The 16,083-nt window shown below is 36.8% G+C and overlaps 2 protein-coding genes across 2 annotated transcripts in view; both read right to left on the reverse strand.

Moving 5' to 3' along the window:
* LOC149136583 (P-selectin-like) overlaps nucleotides 1-11,236 on the reverse strand; it is a 30,524-nt gene extending 19,288 nt beyond the window's left edge. Inside the window, exons 1-2 of the mRNA XM_089349208.1 lie at nucleotides 10,603-11,236; nucleotides 10,409-10,505 (exon numbers count right to left, since the gene is read on the reverse strand). The gene's annotated coding sequence lies outside the window, so the exon portion shown is untranslated. The remainder of the gene's footprint in view (nucleotides 1-10,408; nucleotides 10,506-10,602) is intronic.
* A 140-nt stretch (nucleotides 11,237-11,376) lies between these two features.
* LOC128251413 (P-selectin-like) lies at nucleotides 11,377-15,652 on the reverse strand. The gene has a single exon (XM_052978259.2). It carries the CDS (start codon nucleotides 13,347-13,349, stop codon nucleotides 11,868-11,870), a length of 1,482 nt encoding a protein of 493 aa, XP_052834219.2. The 5' UTR covers nucleotides 13,350-15,652; the 3' UTR covers nucleotides 11,377-11,867.
* Nucleotides 15,653-16,083: the final 431 nt, after the last annotated feature.

Genomic DNA, 16,083 nt, shown 5'->3' on the forward strand with positions numbered 1-16,083 from the left:
TAAATTTAGTAGGATACACGCACGCACGCATCCTCACACCCACACATATACACACACGCGCACACATACTCACACATACACGCACTCATACACACATACACACACGCACACACATACTCACACATACACACACTCACACACACACAAACACACACACACACATATGAACACATGTGCATTTTAGTATATATTTGGCGAGAGACATTTCAGTAACAGATATAGAAAACATAACCCAAAATTTCTATCTGTCATTCTCTGCATATATATATATATATATATATATATATATATATATATATATATATATATATATATAGAGAGAGAGAGAGAGAGAGAGAGAGAGAGAGAGAAAGCAAACATAAAAACCAAAAAGGTAAATTTATAATTATAATTAAAGGTACGAGATAGCACCAGCGTTGCTAGAAATAAGACTCGAAAGATACTAAAATGAGCCACAATATCACGGAAAATGTAACAATGTGACGAAATCGAGGAGTGAATAGAAAGCCAACCTACCAATTGCGGGGTGAAGGCGCAAATGAATTTTGCAGCTATACCCATGTCACGTGATTTCGAACTCTGACGTATTATTCTTAGTCTTCATCACTGGGTACTGCTGCCTGGGGTTAAACTAATACTCATGCTTGTTAAAATTGTTGAAAGACCAGCGCCAAAACTCAAACGATGTATAATTATACATAAAGATAATATTACTAAATAATTACATAAGTGGCTAGCAAGCATAAAATCCCAAACGGTAAATTCATAAATTTATAATTATAATTAAGGGTACGATTTAGTCAGCATGTTAAAGTTTCAGTGATATTGTGGTTTATTTGAGCATTTTTCGACTCCTATTTCCAGCAACACTGGTACTATCTCATACCCTTAATTATAATTATAAAATTATATATATATATATATATATATATATATATATATATATATATAATTTTATGATTATAATTAAGGGTACGAGATAGTACCAGTGTTGCTGGAAATATATCATAGGCGCAGGTGTGGCTGTGTGGTAAGAAGCTTGCTTCACAACTACATGGTCCAGGGTCAGTGCCACGCACTGGGAGAGTGTTTTCTACTATAGCCTCGGGTTGACCAAAGCCTTGTGAGTGGATTTGGTAGACGGAAACTGAAAGCTGCCCATCGTTTTTATAAGTATGTATATGTTTGTGTGTCTGTGTTTCTCCTCCCACCATCGCTTGAAACCACCCACACCCAGATATGTCTCTGAACACAATAACCCTCGGCTTGAACGGGCTACGGTTCCCCAGAGCTGACTGTGTATCTCTTCCAGGTGGTGCTATTAAATTAGATATGGCCTGAGTCAACTTCGGCCGAAACTAATCTAATCTATGCTGTAACCTTTTAATCAAAGCATGACAACGTGGGTAGAGGCTGATATTTTAACATTTCTGATGTCGTTGTAGTGCTGCTCCTTCTGGTTTGGCGGAGGTCTGCGCTCTCCGAGTGCTCTTTCTGGTTTATATTATTATCTAATTGAACGCCACGCATCCATTTCCAAGTACGGTTATCTTCACCTTCTTGATGCAACTCTACTCTAAACTGTTTTCTTCCTCCATCCTTCTCTAATTCCATTTTCTCCCCTCCTTCTTTCATCGTTTTCTATCTGTCTCTCTCCCCCTTTCTCTTTTCTCTCGTTGCTCACACGTGACCATCGTCCTTCTTTCTTTTCCTGCACGGACGTTCAAAGGAGTAGATGATTCTTTCTCTCACTTCTATCTTTTCTGTTTTCAAAGAAAATATTTCTCCCAGCGTTCCCTATTTTCCTCTCGAACTGGTGTAACGGGTCAGCCTTGTCACACTGTGTCACGCTGAATATCCCGAGAACTTGCACGTTAATTTCACAAGCAGGCTGTTCCGTTGATTGGATCAACTGGAACCCTCGACGTCGTAAGCGACGGAGTGCCAACAACTGGTGTAACGACCCTCCATGTTTGTTTCGATCGGTTTCCTTGTATGTCTCCACTGTCCTGTGTTTGTTCCCAACTTTGACCTTCCATAAATCCTTCACCGACCTCGGCTGCCGACCATCCCACTGGACGCAAGATCCTGGCCAGTTCCATGTCGTTGATCAATTTGCAAGCGTCTGTCAACGTGTTGTGCACCGGTTCAATTTTCGCAGGCGTCCCAGATATTTAAACATCTTCCCTGCAGAAATCTCGGTCCTTCGATGCTTCAGACACCGCAAAGGTATCATCAGCAAACCGGCCGACAAGGGTGGAGCTGTAGTAGTATGGTATGGTGTACAAACCTTTATAAGGCTGAAGCTCTCCGTCAACTTCAAGACACCTCCTTCTATTGACAACCGCAATCCAACCCACGCCTAACTACCAACAGACTTTGTCTTCTAACATTCATGACCACATTTCATCCTCTCGTCTTTCTCCCACCGCCTCCAATCTCATTGTACGTATCACACGCACCCCCACTATTTACTTTCTTCCCCAAATTCACAAGCCCAACAACTCTCGCCGCACCATCGTCTCCGCCTGTGACTACCCCACCGAAATGATCTCCAAGTACCTTGATCGTGTCCTTGCTCCCCAAGTAGCTTTCCCTACTCGAACATTCATGACACTAATCATGCTCTTCGTTTGTTTAACTCTTTTTCTTTCCCTCCTGATCCCTCTTGGCTCCTGTTCTCGACATTAAGTCTTTTACACGGTGATCCCGCACCACGAAGGCCTTCTTGCGCTAAAACACTGCCTTGACCTTCGTCCAAACCCTCAGCCTGACATCTCCACACTTCTACGCTTGGCCGAACTTGTCCTCTCCCTCAACTGATTCTCGTTCACAGAAGAATTTCACCAGCATTCTTGGGAATGACCATGGGAAGGAGAATGGGCCCCAAATATGCAAACCTAATCGTTGACCATGTTGAAGCCAAAATATTCTCACAGTTCACTGGTCCCACTCCTGAACTATACGGTCGTTATATCGATGACTGCATCGGTGCTACCTCACTCTCCCACGGACATCGTAACTCTATCCTCTCTTTCGTCCAGTCCTTCCATCCTGCCCTCGAATGCACTGTCTCTAACTCCTCCGTCGAATTTCTCGAGATTTCTGTCAGCATACATCTCTCCCCTCTTACTACCTTCATCCACTATAAACACACAGACTCACACTCCTATCCTCAACTTCTCTTCCCTCCACTCTACCCACACCAAACCCTCCATCCCCTACTCTCAATTCCTATGTCTACGCCGGCTCTGCAGTGATGACTACGCACACTCACACATATACACACGTACATACGCACACAAACACATACACACATACACACCAGTACAGGAAGCGCACACCATTCCACATAATGTACGCACTAAATAACGTAGGCTCCAAGCGTCAAAGACTTTACAATTCTTCCCGAGCGATAAACTAATACACCTGTTTCTTGTTCCTACACTTGTCTTCCTATCTTTTGTTTTCAATAAATTTGAACTATAGGCGCATGAGTGACTGTGTGGTAAGTAGCTTGCTTACCAACCACATGGTTTCGGGTTCAGTCCAACTGCGTGGCACATTGGGCAAGTGTCTTCTACTATAGCCTCGAGCCGACCAAAGCCTTGTGAGTGGATTTGGTAAACGGAAACTGAAAAGAAGCCCGTCGTATATATGTATACGTATATGTATGTGTGTGTTTGTGTGTCTGTGTTTGTCCCCCAAACAACGCTTGACAACCGATGGTGGTGTGTTTACGTACCCGTAACTTAGCATTTCGGCAAAAGAGACCGATAGAATAAGTACTAGGCTTACAAAGAATAAATCCTGGGGTCGATTTGCTCGAATAAAGGCGGTGCTCCAGCATGGCCGCAGTCAAATGACTGAAACAAGTAAAAGAGTATATATGTGTGTGTGTGTGTGTATGTATATATATATATATATATATATATATATATATATATATATATATATATATATATATATATACATATATATATATTTACACACACACACACACACACACACACACACACACACACACACGCACACATATATATAAACATATATATATACATAAACATATATGCACGCACGGGCGTGTAGAGCATATGTATCTATTTAGACATGAACAGATATATATTTCAGGGTTACACGTCTTTTAACTCTTTGCCGGATTGGAGAAATAGGCAGTGCACAAATTATTCGCAAGTTCGTTGTTCTGATGAGATAGAAATCGTTATTGGTCTCCTTAAGCTATTGTAAATCAACACTTGCAGGAGAAACATGAAAAGGTAGAAAATTTTAGAGAACCTATGATGTGCGAAGGAAGAACTAGGTGTAGCAGGTTATTGCGAGTCTTAAAGGATTTGGACACAGCATGGAATAGAAGAGGATGGGAGACATACAGACTGGGAGTGCTTGAGGGACGTTGGCACGATATCAGCCAGCTGCAAGGAACTGCGCCTATTATTGTAGAGGTAGTACAAAACAGAGTGATGTCATACTAGTCAGTCAAATGGAGGCGGATTAGGATGTCTCTGTGCACAACAGCACTACCGTCCAGATGGGAATATGTATAATTTGGTAGTGAAAGGTTAAATTAGCTATAAGTACATGCTTTGCGATGAGAAATCCTCGGTGTTGTACGACCTAAAATCCTCGGTGTTGTGAGACATCTATCAGATTGCTGCTCATGTTTTAAAGGTGTGAAGTATGATGATTTCCTTTTGATATGAGCAGTTCCTGTACATATTTACTGTCGAAGGGGACAAGTTTCTCATCACTCCAACAGAGGGCACGCACACGGTTTCAGTTCATAGATCGTTGTATGTTTGTGTTGCGGTGTCAATGTTATCGGCGAAGGATGCGAAGCTGGGGAAAATTGCAGAGGAAGGTAGGATAGTATCACTTGCGTAAAAGTTAAACGGAAGGCCAAACAGCTCATAGGTGATAAGAAAGAAGGAGACAGAGGACAAATTGAATTTCAGAGTACAACAGTATTGTATGAGTGTGAGAGAGGAAGAGCTCCGTCAACATGCAGCGAGATGATTCGATGCGATAGAATCTGGCTATCAGATCCCAACGTCTAAAATTTAAGAATGCTCAAATATATCGACTAAAAGTTTCGAAATGAGTCTCACATGCCAGAATCAGTCTAAAGCTTTGCTGATATCAAGGGTAACGATATTGCTTTCTCAAATGCATTGGCGAACGATGTAGGAGTTTAGACCTATCACCCTATCGGACATGGTTGTACAGAAGTGCCCACGACCGTTGTTTAGCAACTGACGTAAGTTGATATCATGTTTAGTGACTGAAACCGTTTGCCGCCGAAGAGATATTTTAAGCAGAATAAGTGGAATTGTTAAATTTAATGAGACACAGTGGTAATGCATAAGGAACGTGGTCACAGAAGCATTGAAGCATGACGATATGAGTGGGAACTTTATTGCTGGGCAGAGCATACTATAAAGAAATGCATACATATACATACGCAGATACACGTATACACACACACGCAAGCACACACACACGCAAGCACACACACATACACGTACACACACACACACGCAAGCACACACACACACACACACAAGCACACACGTACACACACACACACACACACATATAGATGCACACGACTAGGCACACATCCACATATAAACATAGGGTGTTAAATATATGCACATATTCAATCACATATATACTTATAAGCAGGTGTATGTATGCACACCCACATTCGCGCCCGCATATATATACTGTCACAGGTACAGTCACAGATACGCCCGCATACATATACAGTCACAGATACACATACACACAGACACAGACGCATACACGTGCACAAACACACACATACCAAGATTTAAAATAAGAGTGCTTCGGCCTACTAGCCTACCTCGGACTACCTCATGAATATTTTACAAAAAAATTTCCCTTCTTCCCACAGATATAGTAAAATCTTCTCTTGTCATAAAATCAGAATTTCTTACTCTACCCTTCCTAATGTAGGTACAATCATAGCTAGGTTAAACAAAAAAAACATCAAGTCAGCTAGAATAAATGAAATTACAAATAGTGATCATATGAATACACATAATAATCCAGCTAATACCAATAATGATGCTACTAATAATTATACAAATAGAAGTGAAAATAACAATGGCGAAAGAAATTATGAAGATAGTAACAATATACTTAGTCCTACCAACCATAATTTCAACCAACAATTAGAATGTATCAGTAATGACGTTACGGTTTCAACTGAAGTTGATGATAGACCCAACTCCAACAGAAATAATAGTGATCAAGGACCTAGTTCATATAATATCAATATGCCTAATGTGGAAAGAATAAGCAAGATATGAATCAAATAATGATGGTAATCTATATATATAAAAATGAGAATGTGTGTCTGTATGTCTGTCTGTGTGTCTGTCTGTCTGTCTGTGTGTGTGAATCCCTAAAACTCGAGAACTACGCAACCAATTTCATTCAAATTTTACAGATGCCTTACTTAGGGTTCCAGTTGTGTTTTAGTCAAAAAATTTTAACTTCTTGCAGAGTTCGAGCCCACAGCAACATAATATCTCCTCCACTATTTAAGTATTATGTGTCAAAAGTGAAACAAAAACACTCATGTCAAATACTTTCACTTTAAAAATGAAACTATTCTACTAACTGAAACAATCACATTTCGATACTGTAATGACAGATACTTTCAGAGAGAGAGAGAGAGAAAGAGAGAAAGAGAGAAAGAGAGAGAGAGAGAGAGAGAGAGAGAGAGAGAGAGAGAGAGAGTGAGAGAGAGAGAGAGAGATGTATATGTATACATATAGATGTATATGTACACGTTATTCCACTAACTGAAACAATCACATTTCGATACTGTAATGACAGATACTTTCAGAGAAAGAGAGAAAGAGAGAGAAAGAGATGTATATGTATACATATACATGTATATGTACACGTATATGCATAGATATATATATATATAGATATAGATCTATATGCATACATGTATATGTATACACATGTGTAGATGTATATATATATATATATATAGATGTACATGTAATATGTACACATATATACATATATATACATGCATACAGATATCTATACATATATACACCCATCACACACAAAAACATGCACACAAACACACACATTAGTCATTTGTTTTCTTATCCAAAACTACGTCAAAAGTACTGAACGGATCTTTATGAAATTTGGAAATTATATTCTATGTATAACGGCCATAACTCCCATGAAAATTCATATATTTTTGATGTTGATGAAATTTTAACCCGAACATAACAGATGAGCATTATTTGTAATTCAACGGTACAACAGTGTAAGACTACCCTTTCAGATATACTTTCATTGTGATTTCTGCAATGTGGTGCATAAATTGTCAAGTAAATGAGACGCATCTTTGCCTCCACTGATTCACTTGCAAAGTGTTGAGTAAAATTATTTCGTTGCAGACCTCCTTTGGGTCTTTTTATTATCACTACGACACACATAGTCCCCAGTTGGTAACATTGATTTCAAGGCCCTCCTAGATGAGAGACTGGCATTCCACTTAATGTCTATGTTCCATGCTGGCATGGATTGGAGAGTTATTAATGTAGAAATATGGTATCGTAGCTACTAACAGTTGAGGGTTGCGTAGTCTAGACGGCGTTTTTAGATTTCATTATTCTCTTTAACCCGGGCAAAGCCGGGTATTTCTGCTAGTAATCAATATATACCTAATAATAGAATTGAAGAATTGATAAATGATATTAGTGTACATAATTGTAGTAATAATAATAATAGAGGTATTAGAAATAATATAGGTGGGGTTGATAACCCCATCATGTGCAACTGTAGAAAAAAGTCCCATTGTCCTTTATTTGGATTTTGTTGCACCCGTAACGTAGTGTACAGATGCATCATTAGTACTATAACAGAGAATTATATTTATATAGGATGTAGTATTAACCTGAAACGGAGAATATATAACCATAAGTCTTCGTTTAGACTTAGACACAAGGCAAATAGTACGACATTGGCAAGTAAAATTTGGGAGTTAAAAGATAATGGTATTAATTTTAGCCTTAAATGGGAAATTATAAGAAAAGCTCAACCTTATAGAAATAATAGATATGGATGTGAATTGTTCTATGGAAATATATGAAATTTTTAAACTTAGGAACAATCCTAATGTAATGAATAATAGATTAGACCTTAGGGTATCATGTGTGCACTGCTCTACTCGCACTTTTAAATTTTTTAAAAAATAGGGCTTTTATTTAAGTAACTAAAGTTATCAAATTATAGTACTTTACTTCTATTATGGTCATCTAGGACTATCAATTAGCACATATTTATATTGATAATTGAACCTTTATAACATATATTCCTGATCTCTCACCTTAACATCTAATCTACTTAAATCAATCATCAGATTCCTGTATTGATTATCCTTGTTATTTCCTAACATCCTTTCTTTTTTCAGTCCCTTTAACCTTAGTAAACACATTATTATAAACTAATATAAATCCGATAATAATTTTTATTCGCATTATATAAATAAAGCTTACCTATGTGTCTCCTAAATAGTATCATTATCTTATCTTCAGCTAAAAATTTTTTTTGAGATAAATCAAAATAGTTTTCATGATCATTATATACTTAATATCCTTAAATTTTACACCCTAGCCAGAACCCCTGAATTCAATACTGACATTATTTCAGGATTTTTGTGGAAAATAATTACATCTCATTTTATTTGTTTTATTAACATACCTCTTATTATGAAAACATTGGTTAGAGTATTGTTGTTATCTGTACCACTATACTGTTACTCTATTCAGACTAAAAGTAAAAATCCTATTTGACCCATATACCTAGGGCTGTAATTCCTCAACATTAATTCCACAACACTTTGATAGTAGTAAAATGACCTGATACTACTATGACCAGTGAAACCTTTAGATTCTAATACATTTTATAGCCTTGTCCATGCATACTGCTTACACCTTCCCTCTCTTTAGAAGTAATTGTCCCTTTGCTATCACCACTAGATAAGAAACAATAAAATCTGAGAAAGTTAAAACTTTTGTCTGGAATCAATTACTAGCCTGATAGACTCGGCTATGTCAAGATGGACTTATGTATTCTTCCTCACATTTGGATTTTTATGTATTCTCTCTCCCACTTGGATTTGAAATATTGCCGCATTTTTAATATGTCTTTTCTACAGTAATTTTTCTGCATTTTCGTGCAGCTGAAGATTGCTCTTCATATTGCATTTAAGGTAATGCTCGCATTACTTAAATAAATTGAAGTAGCATGAAACGTGCGTACTGCAATCACCTTTGAAATCCGTGTTGCTTATTTTTTGATATATATATATATATATATATATATATATATATATAGCGTGCGTACTGCAATCACCTTTGAAATCCGTGTTGCTTATTTTTTGATATATATATATATATATATATATATATGTATATATATATATATATATATATATATATATATATATATATATATATATATATATATATATATATATATATATATATATATATACATATATATATATATATATATATATATATATATATATATATATATATATATATCAAAAAATAAGCAACACGGATTTCAAAGGTGATTGCAGTACGCACGTTTCATGCTACTTCAATTTATTTAAGTAATGCGAGCATTACCTTAAATGCAATATGAAGAGCAATCTATCTATCTATCTATCTATCTATCTATCTATATATATATATATATATATATATATATATATATATATATATATATATATATATATATATATATATATATAAACTAGCTGGTGTACCCGGTTATTCCCGTGGGTAAAAATGTTCTATTGAAACGCCTTATTACTCTGATATAAGAAAGCAATTTCGATATAGGCGCGGGAGTGGCTGTGTGGTAAGTAACTTGCTTACCAACCACATGGTTCCGGGTTCAGTCCCACTGCATGGCACCTTGGGCAAGTGTCTTCTACTATAGCCTCGGGCTGACCAAAGCCTTGTGAGTGGATTTGGTAGACGGAAACTGAAAGAAGCCCATCGTATGTATGTATGTATATATATATATATATATATATATATGTTTGTGTGTCTGTGTTTGTCCCCTCAACATCGCTTGACAACCGATGCTGGTGTGTTTATGTCCCTGTAACTTAGCGGTTCGCCAAAAGAGACCGATAGAATAAGTACTAGGCTTCCAAAGAATAAGTCCCGGGGTCGATTTGCTCGACTAAAGGCGGTGCTCCAGCATGGCCACAGTCAAAAAGACTGAAACAAGTAAAAGAGTAAAAAGGGTAAAGAGAGAGGAATAATTGTTTGGTTTTGTAAATATGAAACATAATGAATCAAAAACTTACCTGAGATCGCCGTTGTCACATGAGAGCAGCTTGTGAAGTAGAAGCACCCAGTCTTACTCTGACTCGTCGTGGCATTTTAAAGGTGAACTTTATGAGGCTAAGTTATTAAAGGTAATATATGAATGTAGTATATACGTATAGAAATATATGAATGAAGTGTTAGAAGAAAGTGCAATAATAACGTTTACACTCACAAGTGGTCGCTGTCAGTAAGCTCCGTTTAGCTTACAGAGTTCTTGTTTTTATAACTATCGAAAAGCAGCCAGAAGGATAGACATATTGTTGAGAACAAAGGCAGAATTATCAGAGTAATAGGCATTCATAGAAATGTATGAATGAAGTGATTCAAATTAAGGAACTACAATAACAATGTTTAGCAGTTCAAAACTGTGAGTAGTGAAAATCTGAATTAGGTCGGCTGATCGTTGGTTCAGAGTAATCGAACATAAACAAGGAAATGGGTTATTTCCCTTGATTGTTTAAAAAAATATTGTGTAGGTAGTATGAGTTATTTCCCTTGGATGTTTAAAAAATTTGTTATATAAGGTATATATATATATATATATATATATATATAAAGGTCGCTTCCAGGGGCCGTATTATCGATTATTTCAACAATTTAAGTATGTCACGAGGTTTCAAGACATGAGTTATACTCACGTGTGAAGTTTCATCAAAATCAATAAAACGATGTAGGAGGAGTTAGCTAACAACGCCACAAACAAACACACATCGATTTTCCACGTATGTAGTAGATATGTACATATATATATATATATATATATATATATATGTACACACACACGCACACACACACATACACACACACACATATATATACACACATATATATATATATATCTGTATATATAAACATATGTATATATACATACATATGTAAATGCTTGTATGTATGTGAAGTTCTATATAGAAACAATGTAGCATTAAACTGAATGATTATTCAATACCTTGGCATAATACACGTTTATTAAACATTTGCAAAGATAAGTTTTATTTAATTTTTCCTTTAAGTCATGTGCAGAGCAAACAAAAAGCTGTTTTAACGAAGCCATCACCCGGTTTATGCAATCATCTTTACTTCCAACCCGTTTAAACTTAAATCAGGTTCTATTCACTTCTAATACAAAGTGTGTATGGAGTAAAAGTATATTTCCGTTCCAAAACATCAAAAAAAGTCAATATATTATCGCTCCTGCGGGGTTGAACATTGTCAAATAAAATAAAATTTGTGCATAAATATGCAAGGAAAATAATTCAATTCCAGCAATGTATAGTTTATAAAACATGGCGAAAATACAAAGAAGAATTGCTTCACTTACATTGCTATAGTTCTGTAGGTAAATATGGAATATATTCCATTCCATTTCAGACAAATTACGCATGCATATATATGTTTGTGAATACGGAAAAGCTTCAGGCAGGGAGTGCTTTGTTATTACTATCCATAACAGCTCAAAGCACAACAACTTCCATGGATATTCCTAAAATCTATTTCTGACGTGACATTGTCAAAATGCACAGCAACACAATTAAAGTTGTTACATTTAATCTGTTCACAACCTATATCAAAGTAGCCAAAATGTATGCATTTATATTTTGTGGCACAAACCGACACTGTTGAACGATTTTTGTACTGAAGAGAGTTCTTTTTATTCACCCAAACATCACTTCTATTCATATATGAACAGATTGGTTGCGGATTTAATACACCATTATTACAAGTAACATTTCCGTAAACATTCCTCAAGTAATTGACACGACATGAATAAATGATATTCGTATCTTGTGGAATTAAGCTGCCAAACGGAAGATATTTCAAAGTGTGTGAATATCGGTAGCTATATATGCCAAATTCGGGTAACAGTTGACAGCTTTTTACACACCTTGGAAGTGTTCCACTCCAGGTTCCATTTTCGAAACAGGTTCTGATAGAATCTCCCAACAATGTTTCTCCTGCTGAACAGCTGTATTCGATAACTGAAGAATTACGCAACAAAATAAAATTTAATCCACTTCGTGCCTCAATTGCACACGTTTTTCTGCACTGTATGTCTGGGTACCATTTACCTGACAAGCATTGAACGACACCAAACGCAACTGGAATGAAAGATCGTTTGCAAGAATATATCACTTTCCCTCCTTCATTGATTAATGTTCTGGGTTTTAAAATTGTACCTTCAGAAATAGTCACCACTCTGCCAGCAATTTCCGGTACAAAGCATTTCAACGTGCAGATAGGTGTCGGAAAGTTCCATTCACCATCTTCAAGACAAGTTAACACTGATTCGCCTTTCAGATTATATGGTTTTGAGCAACTGAAAGAAATGGTTTCGTTAATTTTAACTTCATTTGTATTGTTTACACTACCATTTTTCGGTGGATGCGGTGGAAGACATTTAGTACTTTCACAAACTGGTGGTGGAGTTGACCACTGCCTATTTTCTTGACAACGTATTGTAGTGTTTCCTCGCATAGAATAACCAGAAAAGCATGAGAAGTAAACAACAGAGTTATATGTGTATGCAACATCGGTTAAGATACTGTGAGCAGGTTTATGAAAAATTGGGCAGGTTGTTAACTTACATTTTTTATCTTGATACTTCCATTTACCATTCAGACAAACAACGTCGGTCGTATTTCGCTGGCTTGCTTGAAAATAGCGGTTGCATTTTTGTTCCAGATATATTTTTTGTTCTTCCCACTTTATGATAGATTGTATTCTACCGTTGTGTAACTTCGGTAAAGGACCACATTTTAAGAAATTTATTACTTGTTTAAGAAACCACGGAGAAATGTTTTTATCTGCTGCAGTGGTATTATCATATTCCGACAAAATATTTTGCATAATATTAAATGCATTATTTTCACTTTTCACTGTGAATATGATTAAATAAAGAAAATAAAAAGATCTGAATATCATTTTCTCAATTTTGATGGTAAACTTTTCGTGAAAAATTTACAAAATTATTGTACTGAAAGTATAAAAGTGTTAGTTTATCTATTTTCAGTGATTCTTTTACAGTCGAGATAGCAGGCAGTTCGTCGATTCCACAAGTGTATATCAGAGAAATATTTTCAGTCAAATACTTATATTATTTTTGTTTTTGAAATTAAGGCATATGGAATTACATAGGGAGAGAATAAGAGACATGAATATCTATAGTAGGAGGGGTTTAAGGATTAGTTGATTGGCTGTTTTAATTTGAATATTAAATGTGACTTAGATTATAGTAGTAAAAGAATCACTGAATAGCAGAAGGCGTATTTACATAAATTACTTGCATTGCATTAGATAAACACGCGCGCGCGCACGCGCGCGCGCGCACGCACACACACACACACACACACACACACACACACACACACGCACACACACGCACACACACGCACACACACACACACATACACACACACACACTCACACGATATATGATGAAACATATGGCTTCGAAGTTTAAAATATTAATACTCCCAGAGCAAATAGAATAAATGCACAATGCAAAGAAAATCCAGTGCACATGAATATCTGAAAGATAAAATCTGTAGATACATTCTTATATATTGTGCTGGTCGGTGAGACGGTTTTGAGCGGTCGCAAGTTCACGGCGGCAGGAAAATCATTGGTGAGAATTCCTGTAGGCCGAATAATGTAAGTGCTGGGCATTATGTTTAGTGCTGGCTGACGGTCGGAAGCAAAATACGTAAATCGGAAGTCTCTGAATGGACGTAAGACAAAGCGAACTAACTGGGCTGTGAAACAGGCAGAGCAAGAGGGAGAGAATAGAGAGAGGAGAGGGGTAGGATGGAGAGAGAGAACGAGAGAGAGAGAGAGAGAGAGAAAGAGAAAGAGAGAGAGAAGAGAGAGAGAGAGAGAGAGAGAGAGAGAGAGAGAGAGAGAGAGAGAGAGATAGTGTCATATAACTCGCCCGTTAGTCAGTGGTTGAAAGAATTCTTTGTTAAGCACCTTTGTGTGTCAGTGGGTTGATCATTTTCTTGGATGGTGTACACGGTATATACCATTTACACCGTCCCATATCTATGAACAGTACGATATTATGCCTCTCGCTTGTGCGTTGTACTTTCGTTTTTGGTGGGGCAATCTTTGGTTACGTTAAAGATTTATGTTCCCAGGAAAAGTTCTCAGTGACGTGATTGGCCTAGCAGATGAAGCCATGTTGAGAGTTTTAGTTTTATGTTCTCCGTTTTTGGTTTATAGTTTACTATGTTGTTTCCCTGATGAGTATTGTGATTTGGATATTGTACTGGTGAAGGAGAAACGATATGGATGACGATATTAGAGAATGGTTTCGATGGCTCGGTTCCTGGAGTCACTGCAAACTTAAACGTGACGTGTCTAGATTGCATATGAATGGCGTCTGGTGGCAAATAGTTAAGGAAGAATAAAAGTTGTATATTAATAGAATTGGTTGGAGGTAACAGCAAATATGCCGTTGATAATTTAGAAAAATTCAGGAAAAAAAATTGAAATAGGGTATGTCCAAGTGTTTATGAAATATGGGCGTGCGACGTCCATCAGCTCACACCTGATGGTGAAATTTGATGCGTTGCTACCGCTCTAGAGTGAGGTAGCTGGAGGATGTGCTGCCAGCGGAAGCAATTTTGCTTAGACTATTATCCAGTATAATCAGGTGATTGGGTTAGTAGAAGGGTCAAATTTCACTATTGTGTGTTTGCAGATGGGTGTCTCTCGGGCATAGTTTACAAACTCTTGGACGACTCCAGTTTCGGCTGTTGAGGAGACGATACAAAGAGATGGGCATGCCTCTTTGTATCTATGCGAAAGCATGTCCTGCGTGTGCCTTTACTTGAAGGCATTGGTTATCATGCCGGTGTAGTGTCTTGTGATGCAATGGGACGGTGTGTCGGTGGCTTTGTAGACTACAGCACTTGAGAGGCAGTATCCTCCTAGAGGGCAGCTGGTATAGTTTCGACATTTACAATTTTGTTTTTGAAGGTTGCATGTTTGCGTCTACTCTAAACTACAATGGTAGGAGCTGTTGCAACCACACTTGCATACATGTGTCATGTTTGCAAGCATAATAAATAACAGAAGCATGAATATGTTGCTTTTTAATGCATTTGATCTTTCTGGAATGTCGATCTTATTTTAGACACTCTATATAACTCGCCTTGACTAACAGCAGTGCAGGTTCTGGTTGCCGCTTTGAATTTCCAGCTTCTTTCCATACAATTAAATAAGCCCGTTACTGCGAGAAGTTACTGTAGGTTACTGCAAGAATATACTGTGTGTGTGTGAATGAGATCATAAATTATAATTTTTATTACTCTCTAAAAAAAGAAAAGAAAAAGGCATTATCATGTTTCCATTAGCTCTACAAATGTAAAAGTTATTTGACATACATGTTCAGGGCAGCGATGTGAGAACATATGTATACATTTATAAAACATGCATGAAAAAAATTATTACAGATAAAACATTAAAATAATAGAAATATTATTATTTCTAAATCTCTTAAAGTTCTTTTAAGTAGAGGCTATTTACCAACATAATGTGGCTGTGTAGGACAACCACATTATGTTGGCAAATGGTCTTTACTATACTATAAAAATAATCCTGCTGAAGAAGATCAAACATGGCGAATTTTCGAGGATATTTGTAAGAAAATGTTTTC

Source organism: Octopus bimaculoides, chromosome 3, assembly GCF_046866305.1.
Source record: "Octopus bimaculoides isolate indiv1 chromosome 3, ASM4686630v1, whole genome shotgun sequence".
Classification (NCBI taxonomy): Eukaryota; Metazoa; Mollusca; class Cephalopoda; order Octopoda; family Octopodidae; genus Octopus; species Octopus bimaculoides.